Source organism: Rana temporaria, chromosome 4 (assembly GCF_905171775.1).
Source record: "Rana temporaria chromosome 4, aRanTem1.1, whole genome shotgun sequence".
NCBI lineage: Eukaryota > Metazoa > Chordata > Amphibia > Anura > Ranidae > Rana > Rana temporaria.
The window spans coordinates 446,781,970-446,801,954 of NC_053492.1; the positions used below are offsets into that span (position 1 = coordinate 446,781,970).

The 19,985-nt window shown below is 41.0% G+C and overlaps 1 protein-coding gene across 1 annotated transcript in view; it reads right to left on the reverse strand.

The window, feature by feature from the left end:
- Nucleotides 1–19,985, reverse strand: part of LRPPRC (leucine rich pentatricopeptide repeat containing) — a 253,528-nt gene that overhangs the window by 81,242 nt on the left and 152,301 nt on the right. The window contains exons 25-26 of the mRNA XM_040351539.1: nt 16,179–16,285; nt 224–292 (exon numbers count right to left, since the gene is read on the reverse strand). Coding sequence (XP_040207473.1) covers nt 224–292; nt 16,179–16,285 — 176 coding nt within the window. The remainder of the gene's footprint in view (nt 1–223; nt 293–16,178; nt 16,286–19,985) is intronic.

Below are 19,985 nucleotides of genomic sequence, written 5' to 3' on the forward strand. Positions count from 1 at the left end.
TTTGTGATAGATAGATGTGTGTGTATATATATATGTGTGTATATATATATATATATATATATATATATATATATATATATATATATATATATATATATATATATATATATATATATATATATATATATACACACACACACACATATACGTTTTAGCTTTAATTACACAAATATAATGGTTCCAGTGCAAGATCATGGGAAATTATTAACACAGCAGGCATTACCTTATTCATCCTTGCGTATCTTTCAAATATCCAGGTTATCTTGTTTGGAACGGCTCTCAAACCAGGAGTCTAAAAAATATAAAAAATAAAACCGACAAGAAGAGTCAAGTCAGAATGAAAAGAGTAAACCACAGCAATCTCAAAGACCTATCATTAGGCAAGTATATTAGTCAAACAATGTAAAACAGATCAGTGGCAAATTATATAGCCTTTTCAGTAGGCATTCACTAACTGCTCTTTTGCCTATGCTCACTTTTTCTACCAAGCTACGGTGCTTGGTGGCTGTGAGGCGAAATTTAGGTGGATGGCAAGATAACCCCAGGTAACTTTTCCTATGACTAGACACCACTCCTTGAAGACATCGATAAAATAAACTAGAAGCCAGCCAGGGTATGCCTCCCCGGTCTTCAGGTCCCTCCACTGGCTGCCCGTACAGGACCGGGTGACACTCTGCCTCACCCACAAATGTATACAGGGGAACGCTCCCCAATACTTAAGCGAGAAAATAAAACCGTACGTCAACAAGCGCGTTCTCCGGTCAACCAACCAAAACCTTCTCCAAATTCCTAAATCCCGTTACAAATCGAAGGGAGAACGTAGATTTTCGGTCCAAGGACCACGGCTCTGGAATGCTCTACCCACTACCATCCGCTTGGAGGAAAACCATCATGCCTTTAGGAAAAAACTAAAGACCCACCTCTTCTGAAAGACCGGTACGACTCTGGATGCCAAGTGCCTTGAGGCGATTAAGTTCCCATTTGTTGCGCTATACAAGTTATTCACTCACTCACTCATGGGCCCCTCTGGTATAAAATCACCTCATCCCCTTACTGCTATAGGCAAGTCAGTTCATAACAAAGCAGCGTCAGAAATATAAACTCCAATAGAGGGCTGGATGATGTGTCCAAGTAAGAGAAATCGATTTTTCGGTAAAATCTTTTTTCATTTTTTTTTTACTTTCTTCATTGATGGACACAGCTCTTTTGATTCTTGACCTTAGAGATGTCCCAAAGCAGAGCCTGAACCATAGGTGGGCAAAGGATTTATTTTATGTTATTTTTTTTACTTCCAATTTCATTGTTCACATTTTTTTCCCAATTGCCCAGATTTCTCGGTTTAAAAAAATAAAATAAAAATGTTGTTAAACAACCAAAAGCATTCTAAGAATATGGGGAGTGCGACACATAAAAAAAGCAGGAAAGTTGGTAGACCCAGGCACCAAGAGAGCATATGATCAAGGTCTTCTATTGAGTGTCCAAGGTCTCTTTTGCCATTATTCCAAGTATTATTCTGTAGACAACCATCCTTTAATCTTTGCAAAATGATGGTTCCAAGACTGTTTGTGTCACTGTGTTGTATATCCAATTGATCCACAATAAACTTTGTGAAATATAAATGATTTACTTTAGAAATAATGTATTTGTCAAATAATAACAATATGATTTTTTTTTTATTTTACTTCAGTCATGTCATTATATATGGAATTATAGTGAGGGAGTAGGAGAGATGGGTAGAAAAACAGGCCCCAACCACATTCTTCACTCCATCTAGAAAGATGTTGAACGATGAATATGATTCCATCATGATCTGTTGATCACAGCTGCAATGATTTGAAAAACAATTACAAATACACAATTTTTGCATTCATTTTTTTTTTGCAAAATGTGGACTTGGCCCTTAAAATTAAAACTAAAGACAAAAGTTTTCATTTGAAATGGTGAAAACCACGTTGAGGTTCCCCCCCCCCCCCATGTGTGACCCATTGGGGGAGATTTCTCTTAATTTTCTGTTCTGTAGACAAAACAGGAAGTGAGAGTGAATCTCTCCAAAGTGAGGAAAATGCCCGATTAGAAAACCGCTACTGGATAAGGATGAGCTCCGGCGTGTTCACACAGCCCACGTGCAGAGCCCTGGTGGGTTCTGCACGTGGGCTGTGCCAACACGCCGGCGCTCATCCTTACTACTGGAACAAGTATCCCCCATTAGAAGATTCCCCTTTATTTCTGTCCTGGCGACAACTCAAATTTAAGCTTCTCCCCCACGTTCAGTCTCTGTGATAGTTTTCCCTAGAATAAATCAAGAAAGCTTAACTTCCCAAAGGTGACACAGACCGCAATAAAATCTTAAGGCTCAGTTCACAGCTAGGATGAATGGGGGCAACAATCGCGTTAAAAAATTGTGCAAATAGAATCACGGGATGCCTGCCCATAGAAAGCAAGGTTCCCGGGTGCTCAATCCACAGTCACTAGCTAAGTAGAGTAATGAAGAAAAGATGATCCGCACTCCGGTCGTTGCTCTTAAAATTTTGTAGTGTTTATTAACAAGCCACAGTGGACAAACGCAAATAGGAATGGTTGACGCATTTCAGCCTATAAGGCCTTAGTCATAGTGACTAAGGCCTTATAGGCTGAAATGCGTCAACCATTCCTATTTGCATTTGCCCACTGTGGCTTAACCACTTAAGCCCCGGACCATTATGCAGCTTAAAGACCAGGCCACTTTTTGTGATTCGGCACTGCGTTGCTTTAACTGACAATTGCACGGTCGTGCGACATGACTCCCAAACAAAATTTACGTATTTTCCCCCCCACAAATAGAGGTTTCTTTTGGTGGTATTTGATCACCTCTGCGGTTTTTATTTTTTGCGCTATAAACAAAAATAGAGAGACAATTTTGAAAAAAATTCAATATTTTTTACTATAATAAATATCCCCCAAAAATATATAATAAAAAAAAGTTTTATCCCTCAGTTTAGGCCGATACGTATTCTTCTACATATTTTTTTTTTTTTTTACAAAAAATAAAATCGCAATAAGCATTTATGGATTGGTTTGCGCAAAATTTATAGCGTCTACCAAATAGGGGATAGTTTTATTGCATTTTTATTAATAATGTTTTGTTCTAGTAATGGTGGTGATCAGCGATTTTTATCGTGACTGCGACATTATGGCGGACAAATCGGACACTATTTTGGGACCATTGTCATTTTTACAGCGAACAGTGCTATAAAGGGGTTAACCAGGAGGGGGCACTGTAGGGGTTAAGTGTGCCCTAATGTGTGATTCTTACTGTGGGGGGGGGGCGTGGTTGGTGTGTGACGTCCCTGATCGTCATTCCCTATGACAGACAGTCTGACTAGGAAGCACTCTCCCCGTTCTTCCTCTCTGTGACCTGATCGCGGGACACCGGCGGCGAGCGGGTCCGGTCACGGAGAAGAGGACCGGGTTGCGAGAGAGCAGCCGTCACGCTCGCGACCCATGGCTGGGATATTAAAGAGGACGTACATGTACGCCCTTGTGCCCAGCCGTGCCATTTTGTCGACGTATATCGCCGTGCGGCGGTCCTCAAGCGGTTAAGAAAACACTACAAATTTTTAAGAGCAACGACCGGAGTGCGGATCCGTTTGCGTGTTTTTATCGCCTGCCGAATCGAGGGGGAAAACGTGCCACATTTGGGGTGCTATTGAAATCGACGAAACTGCAATTCGGAACGTGGAACAGTGAACAAAGCCCTAAAAGTAGCTCCAACCTTCCACCCCCTATTCAAAGCTAGAAAGAACGTTTTGACGTTATATACCCCCGGATATGGAGTTTTTAAATATTTACCCCTGTGCTACTACTCATCTTCTGAGCAGGAAAATAAAAAATGAAAGCAAGAAATAAAATGATATTGAAAAGTAAGTTGGTCTCACTTCTTGTTAATCCTCCTCCCAAAGAGACAGGAGCTACAGCCTCTGACAACTTTCAATATCATTGCAGACTCAAATGCCAATGAGCTAAAGAGCTGCAAAGCTTCACAACTTAATATAGTAAATCTCCCTCTTGTTCCTCGCTGATTGAAAAAGGCTGTCATTGCGAGGACGCAGAAGCTGAGCGCCAGATATCCTTGAATTTCATTTTGATATTGAGAAGTGTTTCGAGAGGACAGGGTCTCAATCATCAAAAGAACATCTAGGTCAGATTAACTAAATCTCCTTGGCTTGCACAGCAGTCCATATTTGTAGCTTATCTCTTACATCTGAGTGAATTACAAACATCCAAGCCTGCCTGCTTGACTGCATGAGAAGCCATCCATCCCGCGCAGCGATACATATGTCATTAAGAGTCAAGTTCACCTCAATGAGAGCCCATCTGGAGAAGTACATAAACATTTGAGATAAATTAGACTGGAACCGAGCTCAAAAACTGAAGATCTGCATTGTGCTCAAAAGGTACCCTAACATTTTTAGCTTTTTGCCTTGAATTCCTCCTGAAAAATAGCAGAGCACAGCAGGGAAATGTGCAGGTGTAGTGTCACAGTTTGCTGCCTATCGTAGAATTCTGCGGAAGTCATGTGGCGGGCAACTGCGCATGCGCGATGCGTTCCAAACGCAAGTGCGATGCGTTCCAATGGATTTTCGACAGTACACACCAGCGAACCCGGCATTCAGGGCGACGTGGATTTAGAGGAAAGTGGCCAGTCGGCCTCACATCCTCGCTTTGCTCGGACGGCTCGCTCCGCTCGGCCTCCTGGCTCTTTTTTTAACATCCTCCAATCCACGGGGATGTTAAGGAAAGAGCCTGGATGCCGACCGAGGTTTCACTGGTGTGCACTGTCGTGAATCCATTGGAACGCATCGCCATTTGCGTTTGGAACGCATGCGCAGTTGGCCGCCACGTGACTTCCGGAGCATTCTAGGATAGGCAGCAAACTGACAATACACCGGCTCAAAAGTACAGGATGTAGCAGGTCTGTAAAGCTGGAACTCAAATGCACATATCCTTCAGCAGGGTCAGATTAAAAAAAAAGGACTGCACCCAATAAGTAAACCAAACCAACTAAAAAGTAAAACAGCTTTGCTTTACTACACATTAAAGTCCGGTACTAGTACTACCCTCTGATGTTTCAGGGATAGCTACACTTCTAGCACATACTGTATTCTCTTATTCAGTGTACACGTGGACGGAATTTCCGTCAAAGAAACAGTTCGATGTGAGCTTTTGGTTGGAAATTCCGACCGTGTGAAGGCCCCATCGGACATTTTCTGTCGGGATTTGACAGCAAAAATTTGAGAGCTGGTTCTTAAAATTTTTCAATGGGAAAAGTTCTTGTCGGAAGTTCTGATCGTCTGTTTTTCCGACGCGCAAAAAAACACGCATGTTCGGAATCGAGTCGACGCAGGCTCGGAATCATTAAACTTAATTTTTCTCGGCTCGTTGTAGTGTTTTACGTCACCGAGTTCTTGACGGTTGGAATTCTGTGTGACCGTGTGTATGCAACACAAGTTTGAGACAACATTCCGTCGGAAAAAAATCCACGGTTTTCTTGTCGGAATTTCCAATCGTGTGTACACAGCATTTGGTGCCATTCAACTGATAAAACCAAAAACTGGTTTCTTAGATCTTAAATATTAAATTTTGCCAGCTTAACTCCATGCAGAGCAAAGTAAAATGATCACTTTTTAATGCATACTTCCACAAACACCTATACTTATGGTAGATTCATTTCCTTGCTGCTCCATTCAGCCACCAAGAGAGGAAAAAAAAAGTAAATAAGCTTCCACAGGGTTATTGACTACCTGTGGGTCAGCGCTGAGTGGCCCCAGTGTTGTCGCATGAAGCAATTTTCATATGCTCCTATGCCCAGGTATATTCATTCCCTTTCGTCACTGAATGGAGCAGTGGGGGAATGGAGGGAAGGGAAGTAATAAAAGAGTAAACCACAATTTTGCTTTAAAAAGAAATTCACGCAAACAGGCAATATAGATTTCTGGTTTACCTGTAAAATCCTTTTCGTGAAATACACCAAAGTACGACTTCATAATTATGACTACTTCGGATGTCCGAACGTACTGAACATGAGGGGTCAACAGAGGAACAAGCCAACAAGCCTCTAATAAAACCTTACAAAATAGAACAGAAGCTTGATTCTGAATAAGACTGGAAGCAATGACTCTTGGTGGAATGAGCCTTGACCAGGAAAGAAAAAAAACTTTGTCCCCAAGACTGCAGGGCCTGAGAAAAGTTGACAAATACACCTGAAGTTAGTGGACCAAGAAGCAGGCGGACCATTGCGTGGACCCTCAGGCACAACAAATGGAGTTAAATTATTGAAACTATAACATTGGGAAAAAGCCACACAGCTCTACCATCCAAGGAGTGGAGCACCTTCTCCAAAAGCTGTTTAGGATTAGGACAAAAACAAGGAAACCACATTAGGTAAACAGTGCCTAGGGATTCCCCAGTGACCCAAGAGACTGCATTTGAGATCAGAGTGACAGGCATCATTTCTCCTGCATAAGCAGTAGCTTTGCCGTGTCCAGGGCTAAAAACAGACATTGCTTCAGAATCAAGGCAGACTTCTAAAAGTTCATTGTCCAGCTAAACTTTTCTGGGACATGCACCATCAGATGGACATTTGTTGCCAATGTCTGATCCGATTGCTCTCTAAAAAGTAGGTTGTCCAGGCATCCCACTATGGCCATACCCAGAGCCCTCAACAATCCCAGACCTGGAGCCAACACATAGGCAAACATTTGCAAACATTTTCGGAGTTGAGGACACTAAATGGCAATGTCAAACTGATAGTGGTGGTCCTCTACCTTCAACCCCAGAAACTATTGATGAGGCAGGAAAATGAGGCTATGCAGGCATCCTTGATATCTGCCAATGCCATGAAGTCACCCTAATGAAGCAAAGCAATCACTGATTGGGAGAACTCTATTCTGCAATTCTGCATCCCTCTGGCACTGGAGGGAAGACCATGCCCTCGAGACAGCAGCCTTTTTTTTTTAGAGCTGCAAAGAACATTTTTTGTTTTATGACCACAAAGCTTGGAGAGGGAAAAACTAAACAAAAAACTCCAGTTTCTAACCTCTGAACACCACACTGTAAACAAATTCATCTACCCCTTCTTAAATTCCAGATGGTCATTGGTTGGTAGGCTTCTGCTTGGAACTAGACATCTCCTTACGAAAGCAATGCTTCTTTGATTTGGAAGGCCGTCCTGGCTTCTGACCTGAAGATTTTGCCTTTTTCAGGGGGTAATAGTGTATGCTTACTCTCAGTCACCTTCTGAAAGAAAGCATCAAAGGATGGCACAAATAAATACGTGCCATTAAAGGTCATTCTCTCAAGTTGCTTCTTGCAGGTAAGTTCTGCCAACCAGCATTAAAGACAGAGCATATGGACTGACATGGTTACCAATCTGGAAAGCTGCCATACAGAGTCCTCTAGGTCAGGGGTAGGCAACCTGGGGCCCTACAGCTGTTGTGGAACTACATTTCCCATGAGGCATTGAAAGGCTGGCAGTTACAATTACTCTCAGAGGCATGACGAGAGACTTTTAGTTCTGCAACAGCTGGAGGACTCCAGGTTGCCTACCCTTGCTCTAGGTAATCGACTGAGAAACTAAGACCCTCAGTAAATCATTCGGATAATGCCCAAATAGCATAATTCCCTGGATCAGCTTCTTTAGAATAACTATATGCGTAGCCCAAACTTTGAGAGCTTGCCACACACCCACAGCTGGCTGCAGGGCTGCTCCTACCAGAGAAAAAAACATACCTTAAAGAGGGCCTAAAAACCTCTCATCTGTAGTTTATTTAGAGACTGGGACCCCCCCATGCCATGTTTTGTAGGATTCTACTTCCCTGGGATAATGCCAAGTTATCAGCTCAGTCAGCAAACGTTAATTCTTGAAAATGAGGATGTACAAACAACTATTTGGGGTTCCTATGCAACCACCAGAACCAAAACCCCATAACTTTTGAAGAAAACTCTGGAAGCAGCAACTTCAAATTCGTACGTACTGCATTCTGCAGGAAGCTTATTGTGGACCTTCGTGCTGACGACAATCCGAAACCATGAGATGTTTGAGAGAACTCATTTAAAGAGGACTGCTATTCTCACCAGCTTCCTCAGTCTCTTCCTCCTAATACAGGGGAGGTTTCCCACCACAGAACAGAAATGGCAGCTGAGAATTCTTTCCGAGGCACAAAGGAAGCAGAGGACTGTGCCCTTGAAGGGTAAACTGTGAAAGGGAATCTCCTTACTTGATACAGGAGCCCACCCATAATCCCTGTCCCCACCCGGCTGCGTACCAGGCCTATGATACCAGAGATGAGGTGGTCTCTCAGCTGAGAGGAGTGTCTGGCAATAGCCAACACACCTGATGATAGCAAGAAACCCCCGCACAAAACCAACATGGAGTCCACGCTTGCGCCTGTTAATGACAGCATATCAATGTGCTTGTGCTGCTTGGCCCCCTTTTAAACACTGTTGGGACAGTATATCGCTTTCCGCTGGTCCATATGTCACCATGCAGTTAGGCACTCCAGTACGCCAAGGACCATCAGGACGAGTGCACATCATAGGAATTCACATAAGAGGGATACTCATCAATACAGGCTGCAGAAAAGCCACAGAAAGGAATCTTCTGAGAAACTTCACAGATGCATTTATCACCCAAGGACACTAGCACAAAATGGAGGCTTGGTAAGTTGGGAAGGGTTATGCCCATTTCCCAAAACCTGACATTGTTCAGGGCAAAGTCCATTAATCTGCAGGAGGCAGCAAAACTGAAGTAGTCATTAATATGAAGAAGGCCTGTGATGTATGAATTAAAAAAACAGAACAGATCTCTCTCTCATCACTTTGCTAATGATCTATCGTTACTTTTTTCTCAAGTTCGTTCCGTGACCGCTGGTCAGAGCAATGCCGATTTGTTGCCCAATGATGACAGTGGAGAAGCAGGAAGCCACATAGCTGCTACAGAAAATATGCGTGTCACCTGTCTGACTATGCAAATGATATGTGAAGTACAAATCTTTCGCCAGGCCAAGCACAAAGCATGCGTATTTCAAATGCCGTTAGCCTGGGAGGTCCACTTTAATTTTACTACCAACAATCAGCATTATTTACCACCAGGCTTCATGACTTTCACCTGTCATTAAGGGATAGTGTGCTTTATGAGTGACAATCGTTAATTTTACACCAATTCACTCTATTGTCTAACCAGTACTGCATATGCAGTCACAAAGATGAAAGGGTATTTAAAAATCACTCCAGTAAATAAGAGATTAAACAATAGCAAAGACATAAAATACACTCAAGACTATTAGCATATTAACAAAAGGCATCAGAAAGCACAAAAAAGCCTGTGTTTCGATCTGACAACTTCCTTCCAAACAACTATTTTTTTCTTTTTTTTAAACATGTCACATTATCAGTCCCAGGAAACATTACGTACACACAACACAATCGTTGATTTACAATCCCTACTCAGACCATAAAGGAAATTGTAACTTTCAATTCATCATATCTTCTACTTCAATGTGTTCCACTTCCAACATCAAACACTACTCCCTGTTGAGTCTATAATTCATAAGAAAGGCAATCAAGATAAAACGTGATTATAATCTCCGGATCTTCAAACCAGGAATTGTTTTATAGTTTGTTTCCTCTGAGATGGATTAGAAACATTGCTAAGCCAAAGCAAGAAGCACCCTGAAAGGGGCTGATAATGTTATGTGTGTAAATGTCTGTCATTCATAAATGAAAGATTACAAAATAATCTGACCATCTAAAACTAACTGCGGACACTTCAAAAAGTATCCACAATTGCATGATGACAGATAGGGGCAAGTTGTTAGACGGATGTGGGTCTATTAAATGTTTTGCAATTTAAGGAACAAAAGGAAATATTGAAATGGTCACTCACACAGTGTATTCAAATGTCCAATGTGCCAAAAAAGCCCAAAACAAACAAAAAAAAACAGCTTAACAGTTGCAGCTTAATAGTGCGAGAATACCATAAAAAATAGCGGGAAGGTAAAAGCTGCGCTACCCTAGTGTTTAAAAGTGCTAGTGCATACAGTAATGTCCATATATATTTGGACACAGGCAAAATGTTCTTACTTTTGGCTCTGTTTGCCACCAGAATAAAATAAAAATGAAACAATCCAAAGTGCAGACTTTCAGCTTTAATTCAAAGTATTGAACATAAAATATCAAGTACAAATTTTAGGAACTGCAACCATTTTTAAACACAGCCCCCCCCACCCCCCATTTTCAGGGGCTCAAATGTAATTGGACAAATGAAATAGAATCATTAATAAAATGTACATTTATGCTACTTTGTTGAGAATCCTTTACTGGCAATGACTGCCTGAAATCTGGAACCCATGGACATTACCAACCCATGGACATTACCAAAGACTGAGTTCCCTCCTTTCTGATGCTTTGCCAGGCTCGAACTACAACTGTCTCATTATTATAGCGCTGTCAGTCTTCAGTTGTTTTTTGTTTGTGGGTCTTTCTGCCTTTAGTTTTGCCTTCACAAAGTGAAATGCATGCTCAATTGCGTTGATATCAGTTGATTGACTTGGCCATTGCAGAATATTCCACTTCTTATTCCTCAAAAGCTCCTGGGTTGCTTTTGCAGTGTGTTTTGGATCATTGTCCATCTGTACTATGAAGTGCCGTCCAATCAACTTTGCTGCATTTGGCTGAATCTGGGCTGACAGTATATCTCTAAACACTGCAGAATTCATCCGGCTGCTTCGGTCTCCTGTCGCATCATCAATAAACACCAATGACCCAGTGTAACTGGAAGTCATGCATGCCATCACATTGCCTCTATTTTACAGATGACGTTGTGTGCTTTGTATCATGGGCTGTTCCAAGCATTCTCCACACTTTTTTCTTCCCGTCATTCTGGTACAGATTAATCTTGGTTTCATCCGTCCAAAGAATGCTTTTCCAGAACTGGTCTGGTTTTTTAGACAAAGTCTAAATCTGGCTTTTCCATTCTTCAGGCTTATGAATGGTTTGCACCTTGTGGCGAACCCTCTGTATTTGCTCTTGTGAAGTCTTCTCTTGATTGTAAGCTTTGAAAAGGATACGCCCACCTCCTGGAGAGTGTCCTTCACTTCTCTGGATGTTGTGAATGGGTTTCTCTTTACCATAGGGAGGATGCTGCGGTCATCCACCACTGTTGCCTTCCCTGGACGTCCAGGCCTTTTTATGTTGCCAAGCTCACCAGTATGTTCTTGCCTCACAATGTACCAAACTGTTGATTTGGCAACTCCTAATGTTGCTGCTATCTCTGATAGATTTCTTTTGTTTTTGAAGCCTTACAATGGCCTGTTTCACTTGGATGGACAGTTTCTTTGAACACATGGTGTAGGTTCACACCAATAGATTCCAAATTCAAATACCACACTTAGAAACACCTCCAGACCTTTTACCTGCTTAATTGATGAAGAAATAATGAAGGAGTAGCCCACACCTAGCCATGAAACAGTTTTTTATTCAATTGTCCAATTACTTTTGGTCCCATGAAAATCGGGGGTGGTGGCCATTAAGAGCTGTAATTACAAAACCCTTCCTCCAATTTGGATGTACATACCCTCAAACTAAACCTGAGTGTGCACACTTTCAGCCCATATCATAACTATATTATTTAACTATAGCTTGACTATGTTTTGGTGAATACCTGAAAAAAAAATTAAATTGTGCCTGTATCCTGGTCTTGTATGGACCCAAATGTATATAAAACAATGCATAATGTGAACAAATGGAATCAATACAATAAGCATGCATAAATTGCTGTGCAACACATGAAAAAAGTGCTTATGCATAAAATGCAACAATTTATTTTTTTATAAAAAGTCCAATGTGTGAGTCCCAGTATGCTTCAAGTGAAAGGTGTTCAAAACAACTCCTCAAAAGAAAATTCCATACACAGGTGCTCCAAAACATTTAAATATGCACTCTAATCCTCGGCGCCTGCTCCCACCAGGGAGCGCACTCACCCGCAGATATGGACCACCTAGGTGTATAACTACACAGATCTAGCAAGCTTCTGGGTGAAGTTGCACTTCCCAAAGATATGTAGACCATTTTAATGAATCTGGCTCATGGGAAAAATAAGATCACAGGGAATATCATGGTGCAAGAACGTTTATTAAAAAGTGCATTAAAAATAGAAATGTTGTACACTTACAAACAAGGTGCCTTGCTCAGGCATCGGGAGTGGACAGGATATATTTTAATTAGTATCAGTGTTTTAGGTAGGATATAAAAAAAAAAAAAACAGAATGTGCACTATTGTTTCTGAGCTGTACTACGGGTACAAAACAACATACACATATGTGGTATCGCTGCAAATGTCAGGAGCAGGAGAATTTATTTGTGGCTTTTGATTGGTAGTAGGTTATGATAGTAGCAAGAAATGTACAGTTACAGTTTTAAAAAACTTTTTTTTTTTTTACTATTTTTACCAGTATTTCTTCGATAATAAAACAAAATAATCAGGAGATATCCATAACCATGTCCTACCAAGTGAAAGCCCAATTTGCCCTGAAAAAAAAACAAGATATAATCCGCCTGGATGTACAAAGTAGTTGTTGTGATGATTTGTACGGTTTTACCAACACGTCAGAGTTACAAAATTGGGCTTAGGCATTAAAGTGTTACTAAACCCATAACAGTAAAATCAGTCTGTATATGCAGTAATGCATGCTTGTTGTACTCACTGTGGAACCTAAAGGGTTAATCCTCTGCATTGTGTAAAAAGGCAGTTTCATCCTGTATGCACAGATCCTCCCTTCCCTCCACTGTCCCCTGATAATTTCCTGATAACACAGAGCCTATGGAGTCAGGCTGCACATGCTCAGTTTGGTGTGCATTGCTAGAGAAGTTTTCTTATTTTTCTTGGGAGAGCGCAGGTGATCAGCACAGGGCCGATCAGCACTGTCCAGACAGAGGGTCAGGGCTCTTGAAGTCTTATAGGACAGTCAGAAAACCCCTCCTACAAGCTTTTACCAGTGCTTGGCTGGACAATGATAGACGTCACAAGATTACTCTAATGCCGCGTACACATGACCATTTTTCATGACGAGAAAAATGCAATTTTTTTAATTGGTCATTAAAAACGATCGTGTGTAGGCTCCAGAGCATTTTTCTCGATGTGAAAAATGGGCATTAAAAAAATTTAGAACCTGCTCGAAATTTTTCGCGTCGTTTTTCACGTTGTGAAAAACGGTCGTGTGTAGGCTTTAACGACGGGTGAAAAAACGCGCATGCTCAGAAGCAAGTAATGAGACGGGAGCATTCGATCTGGTAAAACAAGTAATTGTAATGGAGATAGCACATTTGTCACGCTGTAACAGACTGAAAAGCACGAAGACTGAAAAGAGCGAATCGTCTCTCACCAAACGTTTACTAACACAAAATCAGCAAAAGCAGCTCAGGGTGGCGCCATCCGAATGGAACTTCCCCTTTATAGTGCCGTCGTACGTTTTGTACGTCACCGCGCTTTGCTCGAGCATTTTTTTTTCACGATTGTGTGTATGGAAGGCAGGCTTGATAAGAATCAGGTCGAGAAAACGTCGTTTTTTTTCCATGACATTAAAAACGGTTGTGTGTACGCGGCATAACTGCTCATGAAAAAGTTGATTAGCCGTTTATATTTATTAAAATAATTGCATTTTCATGTTCTGTGTAGTGTGGGAGACCAAATATAGTGAATGCAGGGTCCTGGGTTTAGCAACACTAAGATTTGTTTTACCCTTAGGCGCTTAGTGGTTAACCACTTCAATACCGGGCATTTGCAACCCCTTCCTGCCCAGGCAAATTTTCAGCTTTCAGCGCTGTTATTCTTTGAATGACAATTGCGTAGTCATACAACACTGTACCCCAATGAAATGTTGATAATTTTTTCTCCAGAAATAGAGCTTTCTTTTGATGGTATTTGATCATCATTGTGGTTTTTATATTTTTTGCGCTATAAACAAAAACAGACTGACAATTTTGAAAAAAACACCATACTTACTTTTTGCTACAATAAATATCCCAATAAAAAAAAAAAATGTTTTTCTTAGTTTAGGTCGATATGTATTCTTCATATTTTTGGTTAAAAAAAAAAAAAAGAAATCGCAATAAGCGTATAGTGATTGGTTTGTGCAAAAGTTATAGCACCTACAAAATAGGGGATTTATGATTTAAAAAAAAAAATAAAAATTTTTTTAAACTAGTAATGGCGGTTATCTGCAATTTTTGTCAGGACTGCGATATTGCGGCGGACAGACTGAACACTTAAAGGAGTTGTAAAGGAAAAATTTTTTTTTTGCTGAAATGACTGTTTACAGGGTATAGAGACATAATAGTTAAAGTGGAGGTTCCCCTAAAAATAAACTTTTAACATTGCATTTATGAGATGACAATTAGAATCGGCTGTTTTTTTAAAAAAAATACGTCCGTACATACCTTTTCCTATATGTGTTCTCACCGCCGCTTCCGGGTATGATGGTCGGGGCTGGGCGTTCCTAATTGATGGACAGGCATCCGACAGGTATGCGTCGGTCGGATGCCTGTCCATCAATTAGGAACGCCCAGCCCGACCATCATACCCGGAAGCGGCGGTGAGAACACATATAGGAAATGGTATGTATGGACGTATTTTTTAAAAAAAACAGCCGATTCTAATTGACATTAATCTCATAAATGCAATGTTAACAGTTTATTTTTAGGGGAACCTCCACTTTAACCGATTCCTTTTAAAATTGATTAAAAATAGATAAAAATCAATCAATCGTATAATATACCTCTAGTTTCGTTTTTGCATGTTATCCTGCCTGTGTGCATGTACAGAGCCATAGAGCAGTGATGGTTTGGAAAATGAAACTAGAATCTCCCAGTACTGTGGTCATCAGGAAACAGACAGACAACCAGGAAGTGTCCAGAACAGAGAAGAATCACAGCAACATCAGAGCAAAAACGAACAATGAGGACATGAAACCAGGACTGCAGTGAGGTAAAGGAAGCTATTTAGCTAAAAAAAATTGCTTTAGTGACCCTTTAACACTATTTTGGGACCATTGACATTTATACAGCAAACACTGCTATAAATATGCATTGGAATACTGTATAAATGTCAATGGCAGGAAAGGGGTTAACATTAGGGGGTGATCAAGGGGTTAAATGTGTTCCCTAGGGAGTGATTCTAACTGTGGGGGGAGGGGACCAATCGGTGTCTCTATGTACAAGGAACACACCAACGGTCTCTTCTCCCTGACAGGACGTGGATCGGCACCTGAACGCCCCCTAGTGGCCGGGAGGCCCGAGGACATCATATGATGCCCGTCATTTCCCTATATGCAGGATGGGAAGTGATTAAAGAACAGCATCAACCTTCTTTAGACTACATCTGCTGAAAAAACTGCAAAACTTCCAGCAGACTTGAATATGCAATGGGTTAATATTGCAATAAAAAATATGAAGTGTCTGTCTATTCTTACGTTCCTGTTCTCTTTTGACTTATCAGTTTCAGGAGGTAAAATTTCAATCAACTCCAGACAAATTACACTAAGCCTTAACAGACCAAGTTTGTCACCTACCCCTTCCTCTAAGCTGCTTACTAAAGCGGGAGGGGACAGAGAACAGGGGAAAATATAAGGGGGGGGGGGGGGGACGTTAAATGAAAATGCCAAACACTAGCAGACAGCACTTGTTTGGCTGATTAACTCGAAGACAAGCATTACAAATAAATCTTAGCAAGGACGGTCACAAATTAAATTCCAGAGCTTTTAAGTACAACAAAGAATTCCGAAGGAAGGAGGATTAAGCAACTTTACACCCAGGAATGGCGCTTTAATTTAATTGTTCCGCGACTGCAGATTCATTATGCAAATATCACTTTTGTTTTAATTCCTGACCGCATTCCGCACATGTAAGAGACAGATCCTACGCACAGATGAAACTGTCTCCTGATCTATAATTACTGTGATAAAACTGTACATATTTAGCAGAACTAAATGTATCTTTTTTTCCCCCCTCATTCCCATTAATATAACTATATTCTATTAATATAAATCAGAGGAAGTGTAATTAGAGGTTAAAATATTAAGTGTGTTCCAATTAAACATCTCGCACAAATGACACTGTGATTAAAGAACTATAGTTAACCGCCTCACCTCCGCAATCTTCTGGGCCTCCGCGTACTTTCCTGATTCGATGAAGACAAATAAAAGGTCGATGAGCATTAACCTTTCCCCTCGTGCGTTACTTATGTAATCCACAGCTGTTAAGAGACAAAAAAAAAAAAAAAGTTTCAATTGTCATACTTGAAATGTTTTAAATCATGATAAATAAGTTCTGTTTAAAGAAAAACTTTGTAATAGTTTTCTCCGTTTTTGGGACATGGATGGCAGGGCTCAGTCCACTGATCAATGTTCCTTCAAGTGGTTGTAAACCTCAGACATAAAATATGAACAAAGCATACCCCTCTGAAGCAGCGTTTGCGAACCTTGGCACCCCAGATGTTTTGGAACTACATTTTCCATGATGCGCAACAACACTGCAGAGTGCAAGAGCATCATGGGAAATGTGATCACTGACTCTGTCCACTCACATAACTGAGCATCGTAACCTGTGTTTACGAAGCTTCAGTTTATGAATGAGGCTGCAGATAAAGGGACTGGGGAATCAGTCCCTTTCTCTGTCTCAAAGGGGACATATCAGGGGTCTGTTTAGACCCCTGATATCTCACCAAAGACTCCCCAACAAGGCTAATAAAAAAAAAATTGCAATAAATATATATATTTTTTTTAAATAATAAAAATGTAAAAAAAAACAAACACACACTGACAATACACCCCCCCCCCTAAAAAAAAAGAAGAAAGCATGGTTAAAAAATAAATAAAAAATACTGCCACATGACATTTAAAAAAAAGTATCGGTAATGGGTATCGGTGAGTACTTGGAAAAAAAAAAAGTATCGGTACTTGTACTCGGTCTTAAAAAAGTGGTATCTGGACAACCTTAATTATCAACAAAATACCATTAACAGATTCAAAATGAGAAATGTTATCTAGTAGTATAGCTTCAGTTTTAGCATGTATCATAGATTGTGTGACTCTTTGTTTGACTGACTATGCAGAGAGGGTTCGATCTCCACGCTTTTGCTACAGTTTGTTTAGCTGCCGTGGTTATAAAAATAAGTAATTTGAATTGGCGGTGTGTTATGATCTGCGGTTTTCTGTTCAGAAGTGCTACAGAGGGATCAGGTTTTAAGTGTTATATTGAACATAGTAGAAATAATTTTGAAGATTTCTGACCAAAAGGATCAGGGCTGACCTTAGGTGTTCAGGCACCCTGTGCGAGCTAAAACTGTGGCGCCCCCCCCCCCCCCCCGACCGCTACACAATATACACTGACCGCTACACACTGACCGCTACACAATATACACTGACCGCTACACACTGACCGCTACACAATACACACTGACCGCTACACAATACACACAGACCGCGAGCGTACAGTCGTTCGCAGCGAAGGCCAGCCCTGCTCCCCGCAATTGAGGATAGGGCAGGCCAGCCCCGCCCTCTGCACATGACCGCTTGACCCAATCACAGGGCGCCAGGGGCCGGCCTGACACTAAACATGGCCGCTGGACCGTGGGGGTTACGGAACCTAAACTTATGATAATGTAGCACCGGTGACACGTACTGGCGCAGGATTGCATCCCCCCCAAATGTTGCGCCCGGGGCCTAGGCCCCACTCACGCTACACTATTGCGACTCACATTCTGCAAGCTGTGATGGCCGCACGGCGCCCCTGTTGCCCATGGCGCCCTGTGCGGCCGCACAGCTCGCACACCCTAAAAGCCGGCCCTGAAAAGGATCTTACTATGGGACATTCCCACCATATATGAACATGTGAACGCAAAGTAGTACAGCCTTGAAAACAGCGAGGGATATTGGGGTGGGGGGGGGGGGGACCAGATACCATCTAGATGGCACCTTATAATTTGTTTCGAGAGCCACTATATTTGGTGTGGTTGATTTAGTGGTTTGCCAAATTTGAGACCAGTCTAGTTAATTTGGTTGAAGATAAGGATCAGTTTCCCGTTTCGTTGTGTATGTTGGAGGAGAAGCAGTTACATGAGAGAGTAATTGTTCACAGAAATAAGTCCAAGTCTATGGGGAACAGATTTGCAAGCATTTTCAAAGACCGGAGTTTGTGTGTCAGTGGGTTTAATTTGGAAATATCGAAAGGTCTCTGTGGATTATTTGGACCCTTTTAAAGTAAACTGAAACCCACATCTCAATAATTTCTACCCAATCTGCCTCATTTTAGTCTACGTGCCCTTCAGAGATGGCTGCATGGAATCTCCTAAAGTAGAGTATACTCCCATGCATAATTTTTACCTATAGACAGTTTTAATGTATAATCACCACCGCCATTTTATTCCCTGGATCTCTGCTAAAAAAATAAATAAAAATATAATGTTTGGGTGTTCTGATTTTATAGCAAAAAATAAATAAAAATTATGATTTTTACATGCAGGAGAGGAGTTTCGGAATAGGCCCGGTATGGAAGTGGTTAAAACATGTCCTGTCCATCCTTTACATTCAAAATGTTCCTATGTGGTCTTTTTTTTTTTTTTTGCAAAACTACAATGCACATGCCCATGCACTGCCATACAACCATTACATGTGCAACGTGACAGCTGCAAGATCTGACCTAGAATAAAAAAAAATACAAAATAAAGCTCACTTTTTCTTTAAAAATAAAAATTGGTATGAAAATCAGAAAGCGGCTATTCATAAAATCCCAGGGAAAGATGAGAAAATCGCGGTGCCCACAGCAGTGCCTGCTCTGAAAGAAAAGGTGATTCTCACTTACAGATCAATTACAAAATGTATGGCTATTATACACAAAAGCTGCAGAGAACGTTCCTCAAAAGGGTCTCTAGTTAGAATGAAGTATGGCCGCTGATGGTTTAATTCATTATTCAGGAAAACATGGGAGGGCATCGGGATAATATTGTGAGCATAATACCTGTCATTCATTAGCCTTTGTTGAAATGTCGGCTGAAACCGCGGACTCCCACAATAAAAAGGCTGCACTATGGGAAGGCTTGTAATTAAAGGTTTGCTAAATTTTCTAAGAGCTTCAAATACAAGGAAAAAAAAAAGCTTTTTATCATAGACTTCATGTATAAACACTTCCCTTTAAAAAAAAAAATATATAAAAAAAAAAAGGATCTAAACCTAGCAGATTAGATATGACTGAGTAGCATTGAGATGACAAGAATTAGGCTTTGTTGGGCCAAACAATTAGACTTCTACTTTGGCTCTTTGGAATTGTTAGGAGTAACCACTTACATTGTACAAATTTAATGATCACATAAATGAAGTCAACCTTCTGTGGTCGAAGGAGGACTAAAAAGCTAGTCAATTATCAGAGCTTAGCAGGGGCCTTCTTTAAAAGTGGATGTGAACCCAAAATCTAATGTTTCAGGAGGTCTAGCAGCCTGCCACCCGGTATATAGTTTTCAAGAGCAAACAATCTTTTCGTCAATCTACTACAACGTTTCTCACCCGGAGATCATGCCAATCACAGCACTTTCTGTTGAAAGCTGATGCTAAGCTACCGGCTTGCATATAGCAACACCGTTGTCATTCTGCCATTGGGCTGCCTATCTAATGGACCTCACAGACAGACAGCCCAGAAGCATACTGAAGTAGGCAGTAGTAAGCTTAGTGTTGTCAGCCGGTACTATGAAGGGCTGTAATTGGCACAATCTCCAGGCAAGAAACCATGCAATTGTTTGCGCAAGAAAAAACTGTTTACGGTGACGCGTGATGCCAAATATACCAGAAAACTGATTTTGCATTGACATTCAGTTTAAAGGGGTTGTAAAGGTACAATTTTTTTTCCTAAATGGCTTCCTTTACCTTAGTGCAGTCCTCCTTCACTTACCTCATCCTTCCATT